The sequence below is a fragment of the Leptopilina heterotoma genome, unplaced genomic scaffold, assembly GCF_015476425.1.
Source record: "Leptopilina heterotoma isolate Lh14 unplaced genomic scaffold, ASM1547642v1 Lhet_1, whole genome shotgun sequence".
NCBI lineage: Eukaryota > Metazoa > Arthropoda > Insecta > Hymenoptera > Figitidae > Leptopilina > Leptopilina heterotoma.
Genome location: NW_025110812.1, coordinates 1078003 through 1102770, shown reverse-complemented (window position 1 = coordinate 1102770; position 24768 = coordinate 1078003). Strand labels below are relative to the sequence as shown.

General features: G+C 27.4%; 5 protein-coding genes across 6 annotated transcripts in view; 2 read left to right on the top strand and 3 right to left on the bottom strand.

Annotated features, from left to right (window-relative positions):
- Positions 1-229: 229 nt before the first annotated feature.
- Positions 230-2434, bottom strand: LOC122512611 (protein artichoke-like). Its single transcript, XM_043628545.1, has 2 exons — positions 2261-2434; positions 230-2056 (listed from the first exon to the last, which is right to left on the bottom strand). The coding sequence occupies exon 2, from the start codon at positions 2039-2041 to the stop codon at positions 230-232; it is 1812 nt and encodes a 603-aa protein (XP_043484480.1). The 5' UTR covers positions 2042-2056; positions 2261-2434.
- A 3088-nt stretch (positions 2435-5522) lies between these two features.
- LOC122512761 lies at positions 5523-7467 on the top strand. 2 transcript variants are annotated; one of them, XM_043628813.1, is made up of 3 exons: positions 5523-5839; positions 6084-7293; positions 7379-7467. In XM_043628813.1, the coding sequence occupies exons 1-3, from the start codon at positions 5651-5653 to the stop codon at positions 7417-7419; spliced, it is 1440 nt and encodes a 479-aa protein (XP_043484748.1). In that variant the 5' UTR covers positions 5523-5650; the 3' UTR covers positions 7420-7467. The 2 variants fall into 2 exon arrangements, with proteins under 2 accessions (XP_043484748.1, XP_043484737.1); XM_043628802.1 differs by having other exon boundaries at positions 6081-7293.
- A 1243-nt stretch (positions 7468-8710) lies between these two features.
- LOC122512605 (leucine-rich repeat-containing G-protein coupled receptor 5-like) lies at positions 8711-10512 on the bottom strand. The gene is made up of 3 exons (XM_043628532.1): positions 10441-10512; positions 8941-10263; positions 8711-8797 (listed from the first exon to the last, which is right to left on the bottom strand). Exons 2-3 carry the CDS (start codon positions 10246-10248, stop codon positions 8711-8713), a joined length of 1395 nt encoding a protein of 464 aa, XP_043484467.1. The 5' UTR covers positions 10249-10263; positions 10441-10512.
- Positions 10513-11966: 1454 nt separating this feature from the next.
- On the top strand, positions 11967-14062 carry LOC122512595. Its single transcript, XM_043628520.1, has 2 exons — positions 11967-12850; positions 12976-14062. Exons 1-2 carry the CDS (start codon positions 11967-11969, stop codon positions 13442-13444), a joined length of 1353 nt encoding a protein of 450 aa, XP_043484455.1. The 3' UTR covers positions 13445-14062.
- Positions 14063-14184: 122 nt separating this feature from the next.
- The window catches only part of LOC122513054 (unc-112-related protein-like), a 93591-nt gene continuing 83007 nt past the window's right edge, over positions 14185-24768 (bottom strand). Inside the window, exons 2-8 of the mRNA XM_043629290.1 lie at positions 23202-23435; positions 21385-21650; positions 20885-21301; positions 19767-20195; positions 19405-19620; positions 16019-16255; positions 14185-15732 (exon numbers count right to left, since the gene is read on the bottom strand). Of these exons, the coding sequence (XP_043485225.1) occupies positions 15532-15732; positions 16019-16255; positions 19405-19620; positions 19767-20195; positions 20885-21301; positions 21385-21650; positions 23202-23435 (2000 nt within the window). The 3' untranslated portion in view covers positions 14185-15531. The remainder of the gene's footprint in view (positions 15733-16018; positions 16256-19404; positions 19621-19766; positions 20196-20884; positions 21302-21384; positions 21651-23201; positions 23436-24768) is intronic.

The window sequence follows — 24768 nt, the reverse complement described above, 5'->3', positions numbered from 1 at the left end:
CATTTGGCGCGCCCCTTAATGAAAATAAATAATTGTAAAACAAGATGAAACATTTATTTCATATTTAAAATATACATTAAAATATAAATATTAATCTTATTCTACTTTCGTAATACAAAAAAATAATTCTCAACGATTTTTTAGTAAAATATAGTATACGCTTCTAATAATATTAATTTAACAAAAAAAAAATTATATAACAAGTAGAAAATGAATTTTTTTTTTTAAATTACATTTCTGCTGATGGAATTAATTTCAATTTATCGTTTGCAACTTTTTTGAAAGTCATATACTTTTTCTTAAAGTAAAAAACCTTATTGTTCTCTACGTATTCGAAGATAAAATGACAATTTCTATTGACACCATATCTTAATGTGCAATAGAGAAAATGATCATTCACTAAGGAATAAGATAAGGCGGTATTTTGAAAATTTGTCTCATTCAATTCAAGTTTTTCATAATCATTAAATTCATTTTTCTCTAATGTAACTGATTCGAGATTTTTTAATGACGATGACCAATCTTTTGGCATTGATTGCAATCGATTTGAATGCAAATGCAAATGACTTAGTTTTTTCAAATTATCAAACACTTCATCATCTATTCTCGATATATTATTAAAACTTAGAACTAATTTCACTAAATTAACGAAATTAAGGTGAAAATGATGTTTCTCTAATACTTGAATCTTATTACTACTTAAATCAAGATAACATAAATTACTCGCATTTCTAATCATTGGAAAAGTATTTAAAAAATTATTTCTCAAATAAAGTTCATGGAGAGATGGATTTATATCGACAATTTCACCATCGAAATAATTAATACTATTGTGAGACAATAGTAATTTTTGTAAATTAAAAAAAGAATTGAATGATAAATGTGATACACTTTTTAGAAGATTTTTCTCTATATTAAGAATTTTCAATTTTCTTAGAGCCGAAAATGTTAATGGTTCCAGATCCATGATCAAATTGTCAGATAAATTTAATTCCTCAAGATTTGGCATACCCAAAAAATCAGTGTTTTTAATTATTTCAATTTTATTTTTCGGAAGAAATAAATACTTTAAATTGCTGGCATTTTTTATCATTGGGATTGCACTCAATAAACTGCTGGCGACAAACAAACTTCTTAATGATGGCATTTGATCAACAATTTTTCCATCAAAATACACCAAGTTCTTACATTCCAATTCGAAATTTTGAAGTGCAGTAAGACCATTGATTTGCGAATGAAAAATGCTGTCCGCTTTATTAAGACCTAGAAGTAAGTCCTCAAGTTTTGTGAGATTTTTTATTGATATTTGATTAATCAATTCTTCATTAATCAAAAGTGTTTTGAGATTAGGAAGATTTTCTAATTTTAGGGTATGAAATTCATTATTTCGTGCTTGAACCTCAACGATGTTTGTTTTATTGATTAAAATTAGTTCAGTTAGTTTGTTATTTTCAATATGAAGATAATTTAATGATTGTGGTAACCAATTGAAATTGGTTTTGAAAAGAAGTTCATTTTGGTTGATATTAATTTCTCGAATGTCATTATCGCTTAGGACTAATTTTCTAAGATTTTCAAGATGCATGTTATGGGAAATTATGAGTTTTTTAATACCATTGTGTCTTAGATAAAGTGAATTCAAAGTAGAAGATTGGGCATTAAAGAGAAATTCATCCTCACCAGGTGTGCTTGTTCTGTAAGCTTTGTCAAGAACAAGTGTCTTTAAGTTTTGCATTTTCGATACAAAATCTAAATTCCGTTTTTGAATAATGTTGCCGGCAAGGTTTAAGTACTGCAATTGTGGAAACATTTCAAATGTAGATTGTGGTATATATTCAATATTGTCATTTTGCATATGTAGGCACTTTATGTCAGCAGTTTGTGTCATGTTTGCAATAAGCAAATCGTCCATTGAAAATTGTTGAAAATTATTTAACTCAATGCATTTTTCGTGATCTTGATTGTGCATATAGAAAGGTGTTAAGCATGTGGATAAACCAGCCAACATCAAAATAAGTCCGTAGATAAAGAGGAGCTTCATAATTGTTGAGTGAAACTGAAAAATTATTAGCAATAATGTTCAAACAATTCTTTCAACCAAATACTATTGTCTTACTATCTTTACGTCAAGAAAAACACCATAAAAATATTTATAAATTATTTGAAAAATATTTGTTAACAAACAGATATTTTTTCATTCTGAATATTAAGAGGAACAGAAATATTTGTATAGGTACATAAAACAAAATTTTATATTTACCTTATTTAATATCAACTTTAAACACTGTGTAGAGGCAGCAAATTCTCAATCTTTAAAATTGATGTTTTCTAAAATAACAATTATATGCGAAAATTCTCATCGTATCTTGTTAATAAGCACTTTAACTCAATTGATCTAAAGATGAAATAACTGATAATTTTTTTCTAATTTAAAGATTACTAAATTCCTGTCAGAATTAATTAACTGTAATGTTCTGTTTCTTTATATATATATAATCATCGATAAAACAAAATTTATTTTATTACTGCATATAAAATTTATCACATGACAATAACATGCATAATTTTTCATCTAACACCAACTGTTTTAATATTCTTAATAAAACAATTGATTTATATAATTTAGAAATTTGAATAGATGACGATATTTTTATACCTGATGAAAACACGTGCAAATTTAGCTAATTTAGAAAAAAAAAATGAAAGAAATCTGTAATTTATTTTCTGAAAGTATTAAGACTAAATTGATTTTTTTTAATAAACAAAATTAAATTGTAAAACTAATTAACGTAGTTTCTTTATTTGCATTTGGAATTTGGGACAAATTTAAATATGTCATTTAAAGGGAGAATATAAATTTTGTTACAAATTAATTAAATTCTATATATTTATGTTAATTCACAATTTTGGAGATTTATTACGTTCTTGATTCAATAACATTTTATAATGCAAATAAAATTCAGTGTTATCGGAAACACGTGTAGAATGAAATAGAATTTCTAGAAAATTAAACCCAAGTAGAACATGAAACCTAAGTCTTGTAGTCTTCTAAGCCTCCCAAGTATCCTAATTCTTCCTAGCCATGTGAGTCTCCTAAATCCCCTACGTCCCCTAAATCTCCTAAGTTTTTTAAGACTCCTTGCGCGCCAAAGTATTTTAAACCTAAAAAGTCACTTCAGTTTCCTAAGGCTCCTAAGTCTCCTAAGCCTCCTAGACGCCTAAGTCAAAAATTAGTCTCTTAAGTTTTTTAAGCCTAAAAAGTTTCCTAAGTCTCCTAAGTTTCCTAAGTCTCTTAAGTCGATTAAGCCTATAAAGTCTTCTAAGTCACCTAGGTCTATAAGGCGCCTAAGTCTTCTCAGTCACCTAAGTCTCCTAAGTTTCATAATCCTCCTAAGGAGCCAAAGTATCTTAAGCCTAAAACGTCTTTTAATTCGTCTAAACATTTTCGGTCTTTAAGGCTCTTAAGTCTTCTAAGTAACTTGAGTCTTGTAAGTTTCCTAAGTCCCCAAAGCCTTAAAAGTCACTAAACTGTCCAAAACCACCTAAGGCGCCTAAGCCCGCAAGTTCTCCTCAGTCACTGAAGTCTCTTAAGTCTCCTAAGTTTTCTAAGTCTCCCAAGGAGCGCAAGTGTATTAAGCCTAAAGGGTCTCTTAAGTCGTCTTAGTCTTCCAGGTTTATAAGACGCTTAAGTCTTCTAAGTTAGGTAACTTAGGCTTAAGCGACTTATTGGACTAGGCGCCTAGGAAACTTAGGAGCCTTAGGAGGCTTATGATACTTAAGTTACTTTTTAGGCTTAAGATACTATGGCGCACAAGGAGGTTTAGGAAACTTAGGAGAATAAGAAGACTTAAGTCTAAGTTAGCCTCTTAAGGCGCCAAAGTTTCCAAAGCCTTAAAAGTCGCTTAAGTGCCCGAAGTCACCTAAGGCGCCTAAGCCTCCAAGTTCCTCTCAGTCTCAAAAGCCTCGTAAGACTCTTAAATCTTCTAAGTCTCCTAAGCCTCCTAAAACGCCTAAGTTTCTCAAATCTTTTAATCTTCTAAGACTCTGAAGCCTCGTAAGGCGCCTAAGTTTTCTAATTCTTCTAAGGCTGTCAAGCCTCGTGATTCGTCTAATTTTCTTAAGCCTAAAATGTTTCCTAAGCCTAAAATGTCTTCCTAACCTAAAATGTCGCCTAAGTCTTCTAATTCTCCAAAGCCTCCTAAGGCGCTTAAGTCTCCTAAGATATAATATGAATAATAGTTTGATTTAAATTAATTTATGTAATATTACAATTTCCATAAAAAAATATGTCATAAATCTTAATTTTTATTCTGTTTGCGAATTACGATATAACTTCGTGACATTTGAAAGTCATTAAAAGGACAAACTTATCTATAATATTATAGTAAAATAAGTTTTTAAACTTAAATTTAATTGATTTGTTTAATCCGTCAAAATATTCTTAATAAAACAATTGATTTATATAATTATATTATTTTAATAGATAACGATATTTTAATTCAGTGGAACACTTGAAAATTTAACTAAAGTGTCATTTAATTGAAAGAAAATGTACAATATTCTTCATTAACTTTCCAATATGAATTGTAAACTTTAATAACGTAGTTATTTATTTGCATTTGGAATGTGGGACAAATTTAAATATGTCATTTAAAGGGAGAATAGCAAATAACAAATAATTAATTTGTTACAAATTAATTAAATTATATGTTAATTTACATTTAGTAAATTTATTATCTTCTTTATTCAACAACATTTTAGAATGCAAATTAAATTCAGTGTTATCGGAAACACGTGCTGAATGAAATAGTCTTCTAAAGCCTTCCAAGTCTCATAATTTTCCTAAACCTTGTAAGTCGCCTAATATTATTCTAAGGGTAGGTGGTCACTTTTTCTAAAAACTATTTTCTAATCCTTTTTTTCTAAAAATTGATATAAAACAACTGATCCCACTTCTGCGAAGTTGCTTTCGAATAACAAAAAACGATTTAACTATCAATTTAAACAATTTTAATTTCATTTAAAAAAAATTTAGAAATTAACCTTCATTAGAAAAAAAAATATTTTAGAAATTGGACTTCATTAGAAAAAATTATTTTAGAAATTGGACTTCATTAGAAAAAATTATTTTAGAAGTTAAACTTCATTAGAAAAATTAGTTTTAGAAAATAAAAAATTAGAAAACTTGTTTTAGAAAAACTGTACCCCAATCATAGTTTTATTTAAATTAATTTACGTAGTATTAGAATTTTCATACAAAAATATGTCACAAATCTTAAATTTTATTGCGTTTGCGAATCACGATATAACTTAGTGACTTTTGAAAGTCGCATTTGAAGGTGAAAACTTATCTATAATATTGTAGTAAAATAAGTTTTTATAAACTTAGATTTAATTAATTTTTTGTCAAAAGATGTTGCGCAAAATTCGTGTGTAATAAAAAAAAGAAATATAAATTTGTTACTTTTTTATCTTTCTTCATTGGATAGGTAGGTATAAAAATATGCTGATAATCTTAAAAACTTTTAATCTTAAAGCTACTGCTTACTGTGCACAAAAATATTTGCCTTCGTTATTATTCAGCATTATAATTACTATCTTTTGGTAATTTAATCAAAATATTCTAAAGTTTACTTAGTAGTGAACTAAAATGAATGTCAATGTTAAAGTTGCAATCGTTTTTCTCTTCTGGATACCATTATTTATGGTTCTAAATAATATTAAGAACGATGTAACATCTTCTAAAGTTAACGAAGCATTTTTGATCAATTCAAAGGATCATGGGAAAATTCAAGAAGTAAACATATTCATGAAAATTATTGAAGATTTAAAATTGAAGGTGAGTAATAAATTTTACTACACCTAGGTTGAGATCCATTAATAACATACCTCTTATAAAAATTAGAATTTCATTCGCATAATTTTATTTATAATATCCATGGCAGTAGTGTTTTTTTATCAATTCATGTGCCACCAAATATCACAGTAGATATAAGATAAATCATTCTTTTCGCTTGTTGAATATCTAATTTCTGTTAGCAATAAAAAACAAAAACTAAAATAAATAAATTATAAATTAGCAGTTTGATTTGATGGTACATGAAACCATTTTTGGAGTAATAAATTACTGGAATAAGTTCTACAACTCGGACTCTATTAAAAACTTGATTTCAACAATCTTAAGATGTACAACAGATGCACTGATTACTCTTCCATTAATGACAAAAATTGTCAGTTTTGAAAATAATCTGCAGTGTGAAGTAACTAAAAAATCATTGCCACTTGTCTTTTCAATCTCTCAAGGAATCATTATTACTGAGATTTTAAATTTTCTCATAAAACCAACACTGGCAGGAATTAATTTTCCCCCTGAGAGACGAAGATACAATTATATTACATTACAGATACGCAAGAACATAACCTTAAAACATTTTCAAAAAAAAAAATATAATAAAGTTTTAGCAATGGACATACTTGATAATTACGTATTTGATTCATATGAAGATTTATTTATATTCGGTAAAAAAATAACAGAAGGTTCTGAAGGTTCTGAATTTCATAAATGTTCCCTACACGATTCTAATTTATATGAAAAATTAAGATTCGAAGGCAATATTGAAAATAAAAATTGCTTAAATTTGAATTTAGTGATTAAACGTATACACAACATTTATAGTCGCGAGGAGATTAATTTAATAAACCTTCGAATAAAAAGATTGTTTTTTGATTATGTGGAAAATGACCTATTTGACACCGTGAGCTTTGATGATTATTACGCCATACAAGATTTCTTAACTAATAATTATATTACGACAAATTTGTCATTTCCCAGTCTTTGGAGAATAAAGAAAGCAATGTACAGTTTAGCTCTTCGGCAGTTTGATGCAATTTCTTCAACGGCTTCATCAACAGAAACTTTATATTGCTTACCAAAAAATGACTCAAAGAGGATTACTGATAATGGATTTCTAACATTTGATGAATTTATTATTTGTCATAATGATTTAAGTAATGTGGACAATTATGGAATTCAATTTAATAATAATCCTTCCACTCGAATTTATAAACTTATAATAAAGCAGCTTTTCTTGGTCGTTCATTTGAAAATTATTGATAAAGACTTAAATAGTTATGTAATTTTCCCAGGTACTGAATTTATGGGAGTATACGATAATAATACTGTTATAATTGGTGAGAATTCAGTGCCTGTTGTAACTCTAGAGAGTGTTACAGTTAAAAATTGTGAATGGCTAGCAAATGTTGCAAATAAGGCTTCGCATTTTGTGAAATTAGGTAAGATTCTGTTATAAATTCTAATCAATATATCACTATTTCAATTGAATACAATAAGTACAAAATATATTTTTTACATCCGTAGCGAAGAATCCAGTCATAGAAGAAGAAGAATACTGCGTATAAAATTCATAATAATTGTGTAAACGTTAAATAAACAGTTACTATGTAGTATTACAATCTTGTTATTTGTTAATTATAACTGGTTACAATTAATATTACAATTCTGTTATTTATTAATTACAATTTCTTATTATTTATTATTACAATCTTTTTAATTGTTAATTATATTTTTTGTTATAATTTTAAATATTTAAACATTTCGAAAATTTTAGAAATGAATAATATTTTGAATAGTGTTTTCTTTGATAGAGAAATTATATTATTTTTAGGTTAGACATTTTTAAATTTTGAATAGAGTAATATTTTCGAAAAATAACAGTATCCAAACTTAAAAATTACTAACAATACTGTAAAAAAAGAGCGTCTTGGTTTAAGACGTTTACGTGGTCACTTTGAAGACGTTTATAAACGTCTTATTTTTAGACGCCATTTTTTGCAGTGAAAGAAAAATAAGAATAATTTAGAATATAAATATCAAAATAAATTATTATCAGTAAACCTCCAAAGTTTTTTGGGGATTTCATTTTTCAAATAATTAACTCCACGTGTTTTTGTCAAAAGATTTTTTTTCAAGAAAACTATAGAGCAATAGTAGCAGGAAACATAAAAATTCCACAGTGCACCGTAAACCCCATATGCGTCTTCTTGAATTTTTTCAATTTGACCATAGAATGTTGAGGTGATGTAGAGTGCGGACTTTAGTTTGAGAATTGTAGTTGGAGTCAGGGATGGGAAGTATAGAAATCGAATATGAAATGAAAATTTTTTTCCAGACCTTTTATGTAATAAATGAAATAATACACATTATTTATACAAATTTCAATAAATTAGAATAATAAATATATAAATACTCATAAATAGAATAAAATTATTGTACTTATTTTAATGTCATGCAGAAAAAACTTTCAGAAAAATTTTCAAATAGACTTCCGAAAGTATTTTATTCAAAATAAATGGAATTTTTTCCAGAATCTCTCTCTCACAGATATGGTATATTATGTTAATTAGCAAAATTAAATAAAATATTATTTAAAAATTTACATTTTGGCCTATGTCATTCAGTTTTCAATGGACCATTTTAATTTTGGTAAAAATATCGAAATTATTTCCACATATTTTTTCTTTTATACATGTCCTCAAAAATTCACAGTAGAAATTAAGTCCAAATCTTGGAATACAGTAGAGGCAATCATCATTTACCAACGAATAGGATATTTCTATATTTCTCAATTTTGTCATATTTAATGAAAGTTTATTAAAATCAGTAAATTTATTGACATCAAGAGTAACTCTTTTAAGATTCTTCAAGGGCAACAACCAATCCATTGGCATCATTTCCAATTGATTTGAATGCAAATACAAGAATTTTAAATTTTTCAATCTATCAAAAACTTTACTATCTATTACCGACAAGTAATTATAATTCAAATACAATGATTCCAAATTACCAAAATCAAAACTACTGTCTTTAGCCTGTAATTTTTGAAGATGATTACCGTTTAAATAAATGCCTTTCAAATTTACCCCATTATTTATTGTGGGAAAATTTTCCAACAAATTATTTCCCAAGTCAAGTTCAATAAGCTCTGGATTATTATCGACAATAATTCCATCGAAAAATCGAAGTCTATTGTTGGATAATTTTAAAATTTCCAGATTAGAAAATGCATTGAATGTGAATAGTGATGCAATTTCTAACAAATTGTGTTCCAAGTTCAGAATTCGTAGATTCTTTAAAGGTGAAAATGTTGATGATTCTAGATTCTTGATTGAATTATGTGATAAATTCAGTTCCTCCAGGTTCGGTATAGAAAAAAAATCTTCTGATGTTAATTCTTCAATTTTGTTACGTGAAAGAAGGAGATTGATTAAATTTTTGCCATCTTGGATTCTTGGGATGTTTGTCAATGAACCGTTTTCGATAACCAATGTTCTGAGCGATGGCATATGGGTTATAATTTGACCATCAAAATATAAGAGGTTGTTGCAATTTAAATGTAACTCTTCGAGGGAAGGAAGATCACTGATATTGGAAAGTAGAATTCTTTCTGAATTCAAGAGTTCAAGTGTCAAATCCTTAAGTTTAGGGAGATTTTTGATGGATATTTGATTAAGAGATTTTTCTCTAATGTAAAGATTTTCGAGATTAGGAAGATTTTCCAGTGTTAGGGTATTGAGTTCATTCCATTGTGCATTCACCTCAAAAAGTTCGGTCTTATTGATTATAATTAAATTTTTAAGTTTGTTGTTCGCGATATTAAGATACTTTAAAGACTGTGGTAACCAATTAAAATTTTCCTCTAAAAGGACACCATTCACCTCAGTACTGATCTCTTGAATGTCGTTATTATTCAAAATTAATGTAGTGACATTTTCCAGGTGCATTTTACTGGAGATGATCAATTTTTTAATTCCATTATTACTCAGGAATAGCGATTCTAAAGTTGCTGATTCGGCGTTAAGGAGAAATTCATCCTCACCAGGTGTGCTTGTTCTGTAAGCTTTGTCAAGAACAAGTGTTTTTAAGTTTTGCATTCTTGATATAAATTCTAAATTCCGATTTTGAATATTATTGCCAGCAAGATTTAAGTATTGTAAATTTGGAAAAATATTAAACGTACAATTCGTTAAGTGTTCTACGTTGCTATTTTGCATATGTAGACATTTAACGTCCGATAAAGTGCTCAGTGACCAATCTGTATTCAACAGCTGTTGTAAATTATGCAACACTGTACATTTCTCGTATTCTTTATTGTGCAAGTCAAAAGGAGTTGTTCCCTGGGATAGTTCAATTAGCACCAAGACAATTCCGTAAATTAACAGGAGCTTCATTATTATTGAGTCGAACTGAAAAATTTTAAATAAAATCAGGTATGAAAAAGACACTCTTATGTTTCTTGGATAGAAATTATTAAAAGTGCGAAAAGCGTTAAATTTTCCTAAATTAGATTGTTAAGTTAGATTGAATAAAGATACAATTATAGTAATGTTCCTTTGATTAGAAAGAAAACATCTAATATTCACCTTAATTTTTCCAAATAAATTCTACAATGTAGAACAGCAGATAACAAATATTTAAACTTGAAAAAATCAAACTCTTTTGAAAACTTTTGCTTGATTTTGGTAGAGGATGTTATTGAAAAAAAATTAATTAGAATTGAAAAATGGTTTATACTTCCTATTTTTATATACCTTTGGTTCAGATTATTTTTTTATTATTCAGATGAGAAAAGTGAATTACGTAATAACTTACACGTTTTTCTTCTAAGACCAACTGTATAAATAGTTGAAGAGTATCAAAAGTAATACCTATATGTTTAATCAAACGAGAAAAACGTAAATTTTGCATGAGTTAAAATTGTAATATTATGTTTGATCTGCATACATTCAACATTGTCGTAACAATTGTAACAACAAAAATTTACGCAATTCGAATGTTTGTTTTAAAATTAAAATTCAGGAGAATTTGTTGCGCGTGTTTCGAATTTCTGTCGAATAATATCATAAGATTTCTGTAATGATGTAATAAATTTTGAATACACACGTTTGTTAAGCATGTGAAAAATATTTTATAAATAATAAGCAGTAAATTTTCTGGGATACAGGTAACTGCATATATATGTCCTTCCGGATTGGACACCTTTTTCAAAACCGCGTCATTTCTATAACACAATCTTTAGTTCATGACTAAAATATGGTAAATTTTGCCACGAACTAATAACTTGGTAAAAACAGGAAATTCCAGGGTTTTCAAAAATTAATGCCAACCGGAAGAACAGCATATAAGCAGTTACCTGTATTATGCGCAAAGTAAATGTTTAGAAAAACAAATACAGCTAGTAGAACAATAAAAACTTAAGAAAATCCTTCGCTAACTTTAATCTTACCACACATTATTAATCATGATGTAACACTACAAGTAATTTCATACTCTAATTTGAAAAAATTATCATGTTTATCTGAATTGTGAGCCGGTTATTAAAATAGAAGAAAATCATAATATCGATAAGCTATAAAAATTTGCTCTTGTGACATTTTTATTTAATTTCTTCACTAATAGAATTTTATCAATAACACAGCGAATAGAAAGGCGTAAATAATAGATATAAAAAGCGTTCGAAGCCGAATCGATTTTTAACAAATTTCAACGCAGTTTAAGCTTTAATTTACTTTTCCTTTATTCCACAATTCAAAATTGCCTCATCAATATCGATTGTCAGCAATTTATTCACATTCACTATCTACTTTTTTTTACATTCTATTATTTAGCACCATTAGATTATAATTTGATTCCCTAAAGCCCCCTTGACTTATAGTTTCAAATGAAGTATAATTTGAAGCAATTTCAGGTACATATCCTAAAACTATCGTACATTATACAATTTTCCACTATATTCAGAAACATATTTTCTCCCCGTTTTTATATTCCGTCAGTAATAAGCTTATTCTGACAAAAAGAAAGTTAAAGTGAAACAACAGTTTTCTTAAATTACAAAGAGTTACAAATACAATTTAAAGTTATTTGTAAAAAGAAACTATTTAGATTAAAAATGAAATACATTCACTTCGAAATCATAATTATCATCATATTGCTTTTAATTTCCTCCACATGCTGTATAATTAAAAAATTACCAACAACGAATGAAATACAAATCGCCAATTGTATTGTAACGACTGCAAAGCAATCCTTCTTGGACACAACGAATTTACATCTAATTATCAACAATCAAGAAAATCATCAAAATATTATTCGAATTCTCTACAAACACTTTAGTCTTTCAATAGAAAGTGAAATAATTCCAAAAAAATTCACAACAAAATTTATGATCATCGAGGATAATCAACAGACGTTAAGAGAACGCTTTAACGAACCCTCGATATCAAAATACTACGAATATCTCATTATAACTAAAATATCAACATTAACCGAACTTTTAAGTCTTACGAATTTTTTCTATGAAAGAGAATTTTATTCCTCGGTATTTATATTTATATCACTTGAGAATACAACAATTGTTCAATTTCAATCAAGGCCGAGAAATAACAATGAAATTTATCATTCTATTGAATGTGATGAAAAATTTTTAAATGATAAAAATGAAAATTTAATTCGACGTTTTGATAGATTTGTCTGTCCTCCAACGGAATGTTCATTGACTTATTGGAATCTTGTGTCAGAGGCACCAAACAATTTGACGTATAAAGTCTATGAGAATGGCACTGTGATGGCTTATTCAATTGGTGCTGATATGTTGGAAGAATTTGCCAAAATTTATGAGATTCAAATTACAAGAGACTTGAATCATAGTATTGTTGACACAAGTTGGAATGAAGGTGTAAACGCTATCTTAAATGATACTATAGATGTTTTGTTTGGATTTGCAATGCCAACGTCGCGAGATGTTGAATCGTTGATGGTTTCCACATGGAATAGGTAATATTTATTTTATTTATTACTGTTTTTTGAAGATTTTTGCAATCTCTATTTAGGACACCCATCATAACATTTTTTAAATACCACTTAATTTATTTAATCTTGTTTTCCTTTACCTATTACAGATTCTATTTTCTGGGATTACTTTACGTTCCGGAATATAATTACCGTTCCACTGGACTTGGCAGTTTTTTTATTCCCATGGAATTCGACGTTTGGATATGTTTTGCCTTTGTCATAATTTTTTACAGTTTTTTCACATTAGGCGTGAGATATGTCTATAGAAAGAAATTAATCAGAGAGTTTTTAAAAGCTTCAGATCTTCTACGTATTTTCCTCAAGCAGGACGTTGGTGATACAAAAAATGGTGGCTTACGTTTGATAATGGGATTAATGTTGCTGTACGGTCTCTTAATCACGACAGCATACGAAAGTATGATTACAAGTAGTTTTATCTCAAAAAGCCCACCAATTTTATTAAATACTTTAACAGAAGTTTGTGAATCTAATAGACGATTCGGTGGACCAACATTTATTCATCAATTCATAGATAATTCTGCATATGTTTGTTCGAGAAATTTCTACGATAGGTAAATAAATATTTTTTTATTTTTAGATTCTGTTCCTGAGATTTAGGTATAATTTTCTATTTTTGATTTGATAGCTATGAGGAGGTTAATGTAACGACAATAATTGATTTGATGCATTTTGAGAAGGCGATAATGATGCATAATGTGGATATTAATAATTTCGCAATGTGGGTATATCGGGATAGATTTAATCATCGAACCTCTCAACAACCATTCGCTTACTATCCAAGTTTATTTTTCACGAAACCAAGACAATCTTATAACTCTTTATTGAAACACTTTGTTTTACATTTTCACAGTGCTGGACTTGAAACGAGACTACAAGATTATTATAAAATTGGGCACAAGGTGTGTGAAACTTGCGAAGATGAAACTTCATCTCCGCTGACTATTTCACATTTAAGTTTCTGTTGGTTTTCATTGTTTATTGGCTGGGTCATTAGTTGCACAATATTAGCAATTGAATTTGTCTTTAGTAAAGTACATTTTCTATTGGAATGCAGTTTTAAATAGTTTCGTTGAATTGTTTAGGAAATATTTTTACTTATTTTCATCTTTACCCACCTTTTAGCAAATGATCTTTATTTTACAAACAAGAAAAAAACAAAAAAAAAATTTAAATTTTTATTTTCTTTATTGAAGAAAAGAAAATTTTAAAATTAGAAATTGCAGAATTTTAAAATTAGAATTGCAGAATGCAGAATATTATTGAAACTAAACTGTATCATATCAATAGGCATCGAGTGTTATTAATAATAATTAAATTTATTATACACTTTCTATTCTAATAATATACAAAACTATAATTTTTGGTTACATATATTGTAATATGTAATAACATAATATTGGCGTAGGTGATGTGTGTCACATGACATGTAAATAATTTTTCATATATAATATATATAAATTCATATCTCTAGTTTACATTTGAAAACAACAAATAATTTACACGATTTCGAGGATATTTTGAATTTCGTGTGATTAGCACCCTACTACACTGTTCGCGAATCTATTCAATATTCACACGAAATTCAATATTTCTTTATATTTAATTAAAAAAAAAAGAAAAATTAAGCCTCTTGCGCCAAATTCAATTCCTTACTGTACAATTTTAATATCATTTTTTTCAATTGATAAAATATTCCGAACAGAATAATCTACTTTTTGTTATTTTAAAACGAAACAAAAGAATAATTTAATGATAGTAATTATTATTATTAAAATTATCTATTTAAAAAAAATCTATTGCACACTCTCTTTGTCTCTTGCTCTCTTTCTCTCTCATAAAATTCCATATTATTAAATTACACAGACGCAGGAGGATTAATTAATTATTTTTTCTTATTTTTCATAATCAGAATAATAAGTCAGTAAAAATTAGTGTCTAGTTTATAATTGAATTACTTCTCTCCTTTGATATTTAAAAAAGAAACAGATTTGTAAAAAAAAAAATATAAATAATTTTCACTGATGAATCAAATACAAACATTTATTATTTAGACATGAAAGGCACTCAATCCATTTTAATAAAATGGAATTTCTTGTGCGTTTCTCTTAATTTAATACGAGGTGTTAAAAAATTTCTTCGTAAAACAATTAAAAAATCTGTAAAACTCGATTATATAAAAGGTAAACTTTGGAAGCATTAAAATTACAATTTTCTTTTGTAAAAAGTCTCTTGAAAAATTAAGTATTTTCTCATTTAGACCAATAAGCAAACTTTTAATTATTATTTTTAGTCTCAGTTTGCCATAGGCACTTTGCGCATTAAGAAAAAATAAAATCGACAAAAAAGCTAAAAATGTTATAAACTAATTTTCCGGCTATTCCGAGAGTTTTAGATTCTCTCTCTCTTTATGTACAATTTCATCTGGTCTACTAAAATTTATCATGAAACGCTTTTTTTTAAATCCCTGTAAGCATTTTGTTATAAATAAAGGATCTTTTTCTTCTTTTTTTGAATTTTTGTTTGTGAATTACAATTTTGAATTTAATTCTTAATATATATTTTTTTAAGTATTCATTTCTTTAAGTATATGAATTTTTGTTATCGATTCGAATAAATTGAATATAAATGATTTGTTGGCAAATTTAATGCCAACCACCAGTTAATTTGTGAAACATTTCTTCATTAAGTGTTTGATTTGCCTCCTTCGATCTCATCGAGAGGAAAATGTAGCCACCGATGAATTCATGAACAACTTTACAGTCCGCCGATTGGCACTCGAAAATAATGTTTCCTTCCTCGAATTGAACCATCATGTGTTTCACTTCCCAATTCACGTTCCATGCCTGTAAAAAAAATTTGTTGTCAATTAAATTCGGTATAAATTTTAGAATATATAAATTATAAAATTTTTCCGACGTCAAACCGAAAGGACAGCATATGTGCATTTGAGTGTATTGTACACTCAAATGCATGTATGCTGTCCTTCCGGTTAGACGGACTTTCTTCAAAAGTGGTGACAAATCTTTCAAAATTTTGTTAGTTCGTGACTAATTTTCAAATAAGGTCCCTATTTATTTATTTATTCCCTATAAAAATTTATTCCCTTTATAAAATAATTAATTTGTTTACCTTCATGGTGTTGTATCTCCAGGTTTTCAAATGATCTCCACTATGAAGATCCATTCGCATAAGCCTGTTATTTGCAATTCCTAAAAGTTCATCTTTCCCCTTTCCCGTGAATCTCACAACGAACAATGAGATTCCATATTCAGGCAATGATTGCCAAGCTTTAATGTAATTTAATTTCGCTTCAATCAGCGAAAGATCTTTTACGTTGGCGTGCGCTTCCAAAATCCTCTGCACCAACTGTAATAAAATTAATTCTTAATATTCAAATCCGCTAAAATTTCTTTCTAAATATGGGAAAATTTTTACTGACTTATTACTTAAGTAAAAAATTAATTATTACTGTTCATATTTTCAAAAATTTTAATAAAATTTCACGAAACAATTTAATTATTTTTCTAAAATTTTAATAAATCCTTCTAAACAATTCAATTTTTTTTTTTAAATAGTAAAATCTTTACAAAAATTCAATGATTTTCAAAACAATTTTAATTAAATTCTTTGAAAGAATTCAAATATTTTTAAATATTTTCATAAATTTCCATTTTTTCTAAAATTTTTATAAATCCTTCGAAAAAATTGAATTATTTTTATAAATAGTAAAATTCTTCGCAAGAATTTAATTAACTTTATTAATAGTATAAAATTCTTTGCAGGATTTCAATTATTTTCAAAACAGTTTTAATTGAATTCTTCGGATAAATTCGAGTATTTTTTATTACTTCCATAAATTTCAATTGTTTTCTAAAATTTTAATAAATTCTTCGAAGCAATTCAACTATTTTTATAAATACTAAAATTCTTTGCAGGAATTAAATTATTTTTGAATCAAATTTAAATAAAATTACACAAAAGAATTCAAATATTTTCAAAAATTCCCATAAAAATCAATTTCAACAAGAATTATAAAATTCTCTAAAAATAATTCAATTTTTCTCAAAAATACTTTTTTAAAAATTCTATATAAAAAAATTAAATTACTTTGAATGCAATTTTGTAAATATATTCGTCATAAAAATTAAAAAAATTCAATTATTTTTAAAAAATAATAAAATTCTTGTGATGAATTTAATTATTTTGAATATACTTAATTTTAATAAAATTCTTTAAAAAAATCCAATTATTTTCGAAACAACTTTAATTGAATTTCTCCAAAAAAAAACTTCATTATTTTCAAATATTTCTATAAAATTCTTCATGACAATAAAATTATTTCTTAAAATTTTAATAAATTCTTCGAATCATTTCAATTATTCTTTTCAATTTTTATAAATATATATAGTAAAATCCTTTGCAGGAATTCAATTATTTTCAAAACAATTTTAATGTGAATTCCTCGGATAAATTCAAATACTTTTAAATATTTCCATAAATTTCAATTGTTTTCTAAAATTTTAACTGAAATTTATATATTAATTTTTCTTAGAAAATTCTACGAGAATTCAATTATTTAAATACAAAAAAAATAATTTATTGAAGAATTCAATGTTTTTTAAAATTGAACTCTCATAAAGAAATTTATTGACAAATTTTTAAATAGATAATTAAAGTTCTTCTGACGAATTTCAATAAAATTTTTATAAATAATTTCATTTTTCGAGAAATTGGATTAAAATTGTATTAAAAATAATTGAATCTCTGTAAAAAATTTGATTGAATTGAGAAAAGTTTTTGAAAATAATTGAAATTTTGTCAAAAATTTTATTAAAATTTTTTGAAAATAATTGAATTTTGGAGAAAAATTTTATTAACCTATTTATAATGATAATTGAAATTTTGACGATAATTTTTTTAAACCTTTGACTATAATTGAATTTCTGCGAAGAATTTTAATAATTTTGAAAATAATTGAATTTTTATTGAAACAAATTTTAATATTTCTTTTTAAATAATTGAATTCTTTTGGGAAATTTTATTGAAAATTGTACCTAGATATTGAAAATATAATTGAATTTTGATAAATTGTTGAAATTAATTAAATTTCTACAAAGAATTTTATAAAAATTATTTTGAAAAAAAAAATTTAATTGTTAAAATGAATTTCATTAAAATTTTTGAAAATAATTTAATTCTTTCAAGAAATTTAATTAAAAATGTATTGACAACAATACTTAAATTCCAATAAATAAATTATAGGAAGGCTTATAAAATAATTGAATTTCTTTCCTGAATTTTAATAAAATTTTTAAGAATAATTACATTTTTCGAGAAATTCCATTAAAATTTGTATTGAAAATAATTGAAATTCTGCAATAAGTTTTATTATTTATGAAAATAATTGAATAAAATAATTATACTCATTAAGTACAAAATTCATACTTTCAAAGATTTTAATAAAATTTCACGAAAGAATTCAATTATTTTCAAAACAGTTTTAATTGAATTCCTGGGATGAATTTAAATATTTTAAAATTTAATATTTCCATAAATTTCAATTATTTCCTAAAATTTTAATAAATTCTTCGAAACAATTCAATTATTTTTATAAATACTAAAATTCTTTGCAGAAATTAAATAATTTTTAATCCAATTTCAATAAAATTACACGAAAGAATTTAATTATTTTCAAAAATTTTCATGAAATTCAATTTCAACAAGAATAATTTAGAATTGTCTATAAATAATTCAATTATTCTCAAAATATTTTTTAAAAATTCTTTATAAAAATTGAATTTTTCGAAAAAATTTCATTATTTTGAAATATTTCCATAAAATTCTTCATAAAAATTTAATTATTTCTTAAAATTTCAATAAATTTTTTAAAACATTTCAATTATTTTTATAAATAGTAAAATCCTTTGCAGAAATTCAATTCTTTTCAAAACAATTTTAACAGAATTCCCCTAAAGAATTTAAATTTTTAAATATTAACATAAAATTCATTTATTTTCTAAAATTTTAATAAATTCATCAGAACAATATTTATTTATTTTTATAAATAGTCAACATTCTTCGCAAGAATTCTATTATATTTGTAATACAATTTTAATGAAATTCTTCTTCATGAAATTCAATTACTTTCAAAATTTTCCATTAAAATTATTAAAAAAAACTCCATTAGTTTAAAAATAATTCAAAGAAATTCTTCAAAAGAATTTAATTAGAATTTTTAAAAATTTTAATAAAATTCTTCGCGAGAATTCAGTAATTTTTCTAAATAATAAAATTCTTTGAACGAATTCTAATATTATCACATTTTTTGTCAAAATTCTTTGCAACAATTCCAGGTTGCGTGGCAACCTGGAATTAGGTGACTTCTTCTTAATTAATTTATTTATTTATTTATTTACGGGTCAAGCCCTATAATTAAAATCAAAGTTACAATCGGCAACTAAATTATACAAATTTGGCATTATAAGAGTTAATGTAAAAGAATTTCTCTAATGTACCTTTCCCTTGAATTTTTTGACAAAACGAGAAGCGACATATTCCTCTGGTACAATGTCCCCAAGGGAATTGGGACTAATAGCTGGAGCTGGTGCAGGCCTTTGAAGTTGAAGAAATTCGATAATGCTGTTCACTTCACTTTCATATGATGAATCAGCCAGGGTGCGTCCTTTTGCCGCCAATCTACAGGCAGCCATCCATTTTGCGTATTGTGACTCCTTGTCAAGAGAAATTAAAAGTTTTTTTTAAATACACAGAAAGAGAGCTTAGGAATAAGTTTGAAAACTTTTGAAACAAAGAAAGTAAATTAAAAGCAGAAGATAAAAATCTAAAAAGATATGTTAAACAATATAAATATACTGACTGTATCGCATCTGATCCACATTTCCGACATGCCCTCGGCACTCGGTACTTCGAGCCTTATTCCATAACGATTCTGAGACAAATTAACGTCTGGTGTAACTTCGCAACCACGGAGATTAATAATTTGTGACGGTGGCTCGGAGCTGTTCATTTCCTCTCTGCTTTTGTACAATTTCAGCTGTAAATCACGACATGTGAACCAGTATCGCTTGAAGGCCTTTAATGTGAAACGCTTTGGTTTAAAGAAACGCAGATAGTCGCAGAGTTCAGGAATTTGTGTTATGTCACTGGGACCGTTGTTCATGGTTGTCCCCTCGAGTGTAACCTGAAGGTCTGTCAGCGCTGCGTCTATATCATCCTCCATTGGTGATGATGATCCGTTACTATCGAAACTAGGCTGTGGAATACTCGCTTGTAAATTTATCTGAACCTAAAGAACAAAGAAAGAAAAAAGTTTGTATTGCTCATCCTCAATTTTTTAAATTTTGCAAATCGAAGTTCTAGGCTTCCCGGAAAATGTTTCGAAAGTTTAAGGCAGTTGGCTCTAAGGAATATCTGTTTATTAAGGCAGGTTGGCATTGTTTTTGGTTTGGGTGACGCGAATGCTGATTGGTCTGTTCTGGATCTGGATCCAGAGGAAAAACGACAGATAAGCTGCTGGAGAATCATTCCCTAAAGTTTTCGGATTGTCAGCTTTGCACTGAGTCAAAGAGTCTTCTGATTTATCCTTGTTTTCTTCGGACTAAGTAGACCTACTTTTTCGGTCTCCATTACAAATGAAAAGAATTTTTGCACAAGGTTATTAAATTGTTACATCAGTAGAATTAGCAACTTTTGCAAGCATGAAGAAATTGCTACCGCTGGATCAAAGAGTAACTTTCAAGATCCACTACTCGAATTGCCTAACCCAGGAAAAAGAGGTGCAGCAGAAATTACAAGTCTTTAAAAACTAGGGCACATAAAAATTTATTTCATCTTACCCTCGAGGAAGCCAGAAAGGACTCTCGGATGGACATCAAATAAACCATCCAACATTAGCAAAAAAAGGCACTATACAATTGATTCCAGTTTTATGTTAAATAAATCCAAGGTTAATACTAAAATAAAAATATAACTCACCTGAAGGGCAGCAAACATAAGCATTTCCTCTTCGGTGCAGTCAATTTCCTCAGCGAGAAGTTGCCACTTTGCTTGCTCGTAAATCATATTAATTCTGGCTGAATCGGTTTTTGGATTGAGGTCGTAGAAGGAGTAGAATTTGAATTTGAGCCTAAGGGTATCAAATTCACGAATACCTTGCTCCATTATCGATAGGGAAGAATCCAACCATGCAACATTCATTCGTGCTCGTTCGATTAAACTTTTTGGACGTGATAATTTACCACGTACTTCTGGCGAAATCGATGATGGACTCTGGGCAAGAAATTCCGAAAGTCCACCATTTAATGCCTCAAGACTCATTGTACTGTTATTTGCGTTAAACGATCCGGTACTACCAAATCCTGAGGAATTGTTGTTTCTCTTCCATGTTCCTGTCTGAAATTCAATATCATGTTAGTATTAATTAATTCTTTTCTATCTCGTTTATTAAAAATTTAAAAAAGTTTTATTTTTTTTACCGAAATCGGAGAACTTATTGGCGTGCTATGAGTTCTGTTGTTTGGCGTGACTGGCGCGCACATGAAAGGACTGCTTTGATCCAAACTTCCGTTTGATCCTCTGGGACTTTGTGTGACAGGAATAAATGTATTTGTATCAGCTGGAACGTGCCATCCGTTTTTTTGATTTTCAATCTTCTTTTTTGCCGGCAGATCTTTTAAATTGTACTTCAAGTGGCAGGGCTCAAGTTGTTTGCAAAACGAAAGTTCCTCAGGATGTCTGATACCTATAAATAATTTGTAATTAAATTTCTCTATTTAATATATATTGTACAATTTTTACTAAAAGTAAATAGTGAATAGTTACTAAAAGTAAATAGTAAATAGTTACTAAAAGTAAATCTATAATTATTATTATCGAAATTCATTAAAGTTTCAACATTTTTGAAATGAAAACATATATTGCAAAGGTTTGCCATTGGAGAGATCTGTTAAAAAATGGATAATAAAAACGGTACTTGAGAAGGACAGTAATTATTATTATTTAGATCAGTAATGTTAATAATTAATGTTTGTAACCCAGTTTCATAATGAAAGAGTAGCGATAAACCGGTGATAAATTTTGAGCTTCACTGAATACTTGACCTTCGCGTGACTACCAAAGGATTTTTATTCCCTCGAGCGACAATATTAATTACTCGTTGAATGGTGAAAACTATCAATTTTGGACAATTTCGATGTCCATCTTTTTTGTATTCTACTTTATTATCTTTGCGTTATATTCAGTTTTTATTTTATTTTAAGTTTTTATATTTTAGACCTTTGTATAATTTGGGTCGACTTTCGGTTTTTTCTACAAGATATGTACTTAAACAGCTTCAGCAAGAAAAGATTCACTAAATACAAAGTCATTGGTTTATGTGAGCAAAAAGTAAATGGAATAGCGAATCCTAAGGAAAAGTTCTCATAGAAGATCTCTAAAATTCTAATTGAATTGAAAGCGTAAACTTACTAATCTCAACAAGAGTTCTGTAGGAGTTAATGTCATCAGCCTACTTCTATCCTAAAAGAGTACCCTAATTGAAGACATCTGAGTTTGTAATATAATTTAGGATGCTTAAGAATTTTATTCTTTTAATGGATTTCCTGTAATTCATCTTGTACTTAATCCAGTGATTCATCGAGTTTTTTTTATAATCGAAAGTCTCTTATTAGATGACTTAGTAGACTTAGTAAGAAGTCATCTATTGAAGATACTGTAATCTTAGTAAAGTTTCTCTACAGTACATCCCTTAGAACCTACTAAGAGGTGAACTTCTAATTAGGATCCACTAAAGAATCTAACTAGGAAACTTCTTTAAAGGAACTATAATTATGATAATCTTATCCTAATGGAGTATCATCATACCCTGAAGTAGTTTATCTATATAACCAAGATATCTTCTAAACCAAGAAAATTTTATAATAGGAAGGCTCATAGGACGTAATCTAATTAGGTTATCCTAATCCTAATAAAATCCACTAATAAGCCACGTCTCAGGAAGTAATTTAATTAGGATACTCAACCTAATGACGTCTCCTAATTAGAGACCTCTTAGAATTTAGCACAAGTAACAAACATACTATTCCTCTCAAGTCTCTTCTCGAAAATAATTCCTAGGATGTTCCCTAATTGTAATACTCTTCATAGTTTTCTTGAAAGTATCAAATTGATACTAAACTGGACCAAATTAATGCCCAAAATTTGGATTAAATGTTGTTGTGTTCTTTGATGCAACATCAAGAAAAGTTTAACTATTCTGAAAGTATAATAAAAAACCAAATCTTATGACACTTACCAAATTCCTTGCAGAGATTGATAACAGCGTTAAAAGTCTTAACCGAAAAATCAACTCTACAATCAAGATATCGCATGTCCGGCAATTGAACTCGAAGTGTTTTGTGCATCGGTGTGAAATGTAAAAGTGCATCAGCTGCAACTCCATATTGATCCAGAGTACTTCTCGTCCTCGTCAACCAATGATTTCTTTCTGGCCACCATAAGGCATGATCCGACCAATCCATCTGCACATCTACAATACAAAAAGAAACACAATATTTATTTTCAAATATCAAATTTACTTTATAAAAACTTTTCAACTTTTTGTTACTTTCAAGTACCTTAATTTTTGTCGAATACTATTTATAAATTGTGCCGTAGGTCTAAACTAAAAAAATTCATTTAATTTTAATTTATTTTTAAAAAACAGCAGAAATATTTTCTTAAAAAAAAGGACAATATTTTGAACAGAATATAATCGTCGTTATAATTTATCGATGAAATAGCAAAGCTATAGAGAATGATTGTCGACTTTTGTAAAAAGATATGAAAAGCAAATTGTGGGTGGAGCACGTCCATCAATTATGGAGAAAATTGAGTCTTTATATATGGTAGAGTAAATAAAGGCAGATGGGTAAAGAGGAGGGGGTGAAAAAGACACAATATCTGGGGGAATGTGACACTACAACCCTAATTTTCATTCGTATATATATTTCAATCCCCTAAACAAGTAGGGTGAGTTTCAGGGTTAATTCCTTAACATTATAACCGTAATGTTAATCTCCCTCGCACAATTTAACTTAAATCCTTTTATTTTCTTTTATACAATATAATCACTAAAATCACACTTCCCCCTTTTTTTTCATCAAGAATTTTCCTAAAAACTTACCCCATCACACTTTTTGTTTAATCGACACTTATACCAACTAACATGCAACTCTATCAAGAATTTACAATACAAACCCAATAATAAAACATTAAAATTTCGAATTTTTTAAATTTAAATAAAAGTTGTCAATTTTTAAATTAAAAAATTTAAATATAAAAGTCGTCAATTTTTAAATTAAAAAATTTAAATAAAAGTTGTCAAATTAAAAATTAAAAAATTTAAATAAAAGTTATTAAGTTTTAAAAAAAGTATGTTTAATAATTAATAAAAATTTGCAAAAAAGAAATTTGTTTTATATCTATTTGTGATCAACAAAATAAATTTTTATTTTTTTTCTGTTTTTGAAGAAAACTATAAGGTGAAATCTTATATATAGACTATAAGTTGAAAATAAAATGGACAAAACAGGTTTTTTTTGAAATGTTGTCTTTTTTCGAATAATATCATGGAAAATTGGATGAAGGTGTCACAACTTTAACGACATTTGCAGTACGCGTGATTTAACATAGGCAGCAGCCGTAAAAGTCTCTGTTAAGGTGTGTTTAGTATGTCAGACTCTGAAAACGTTAGTTATTTACAAATCCGTAATATATAATTTTCCTAACAAGACAACATCACTTTTTTTCCCCTCTCCTATTAAATTATAATAATATTTTCCAAGATAAAGAATCTCTCGCGTGAACGTCCTTTTTCACCG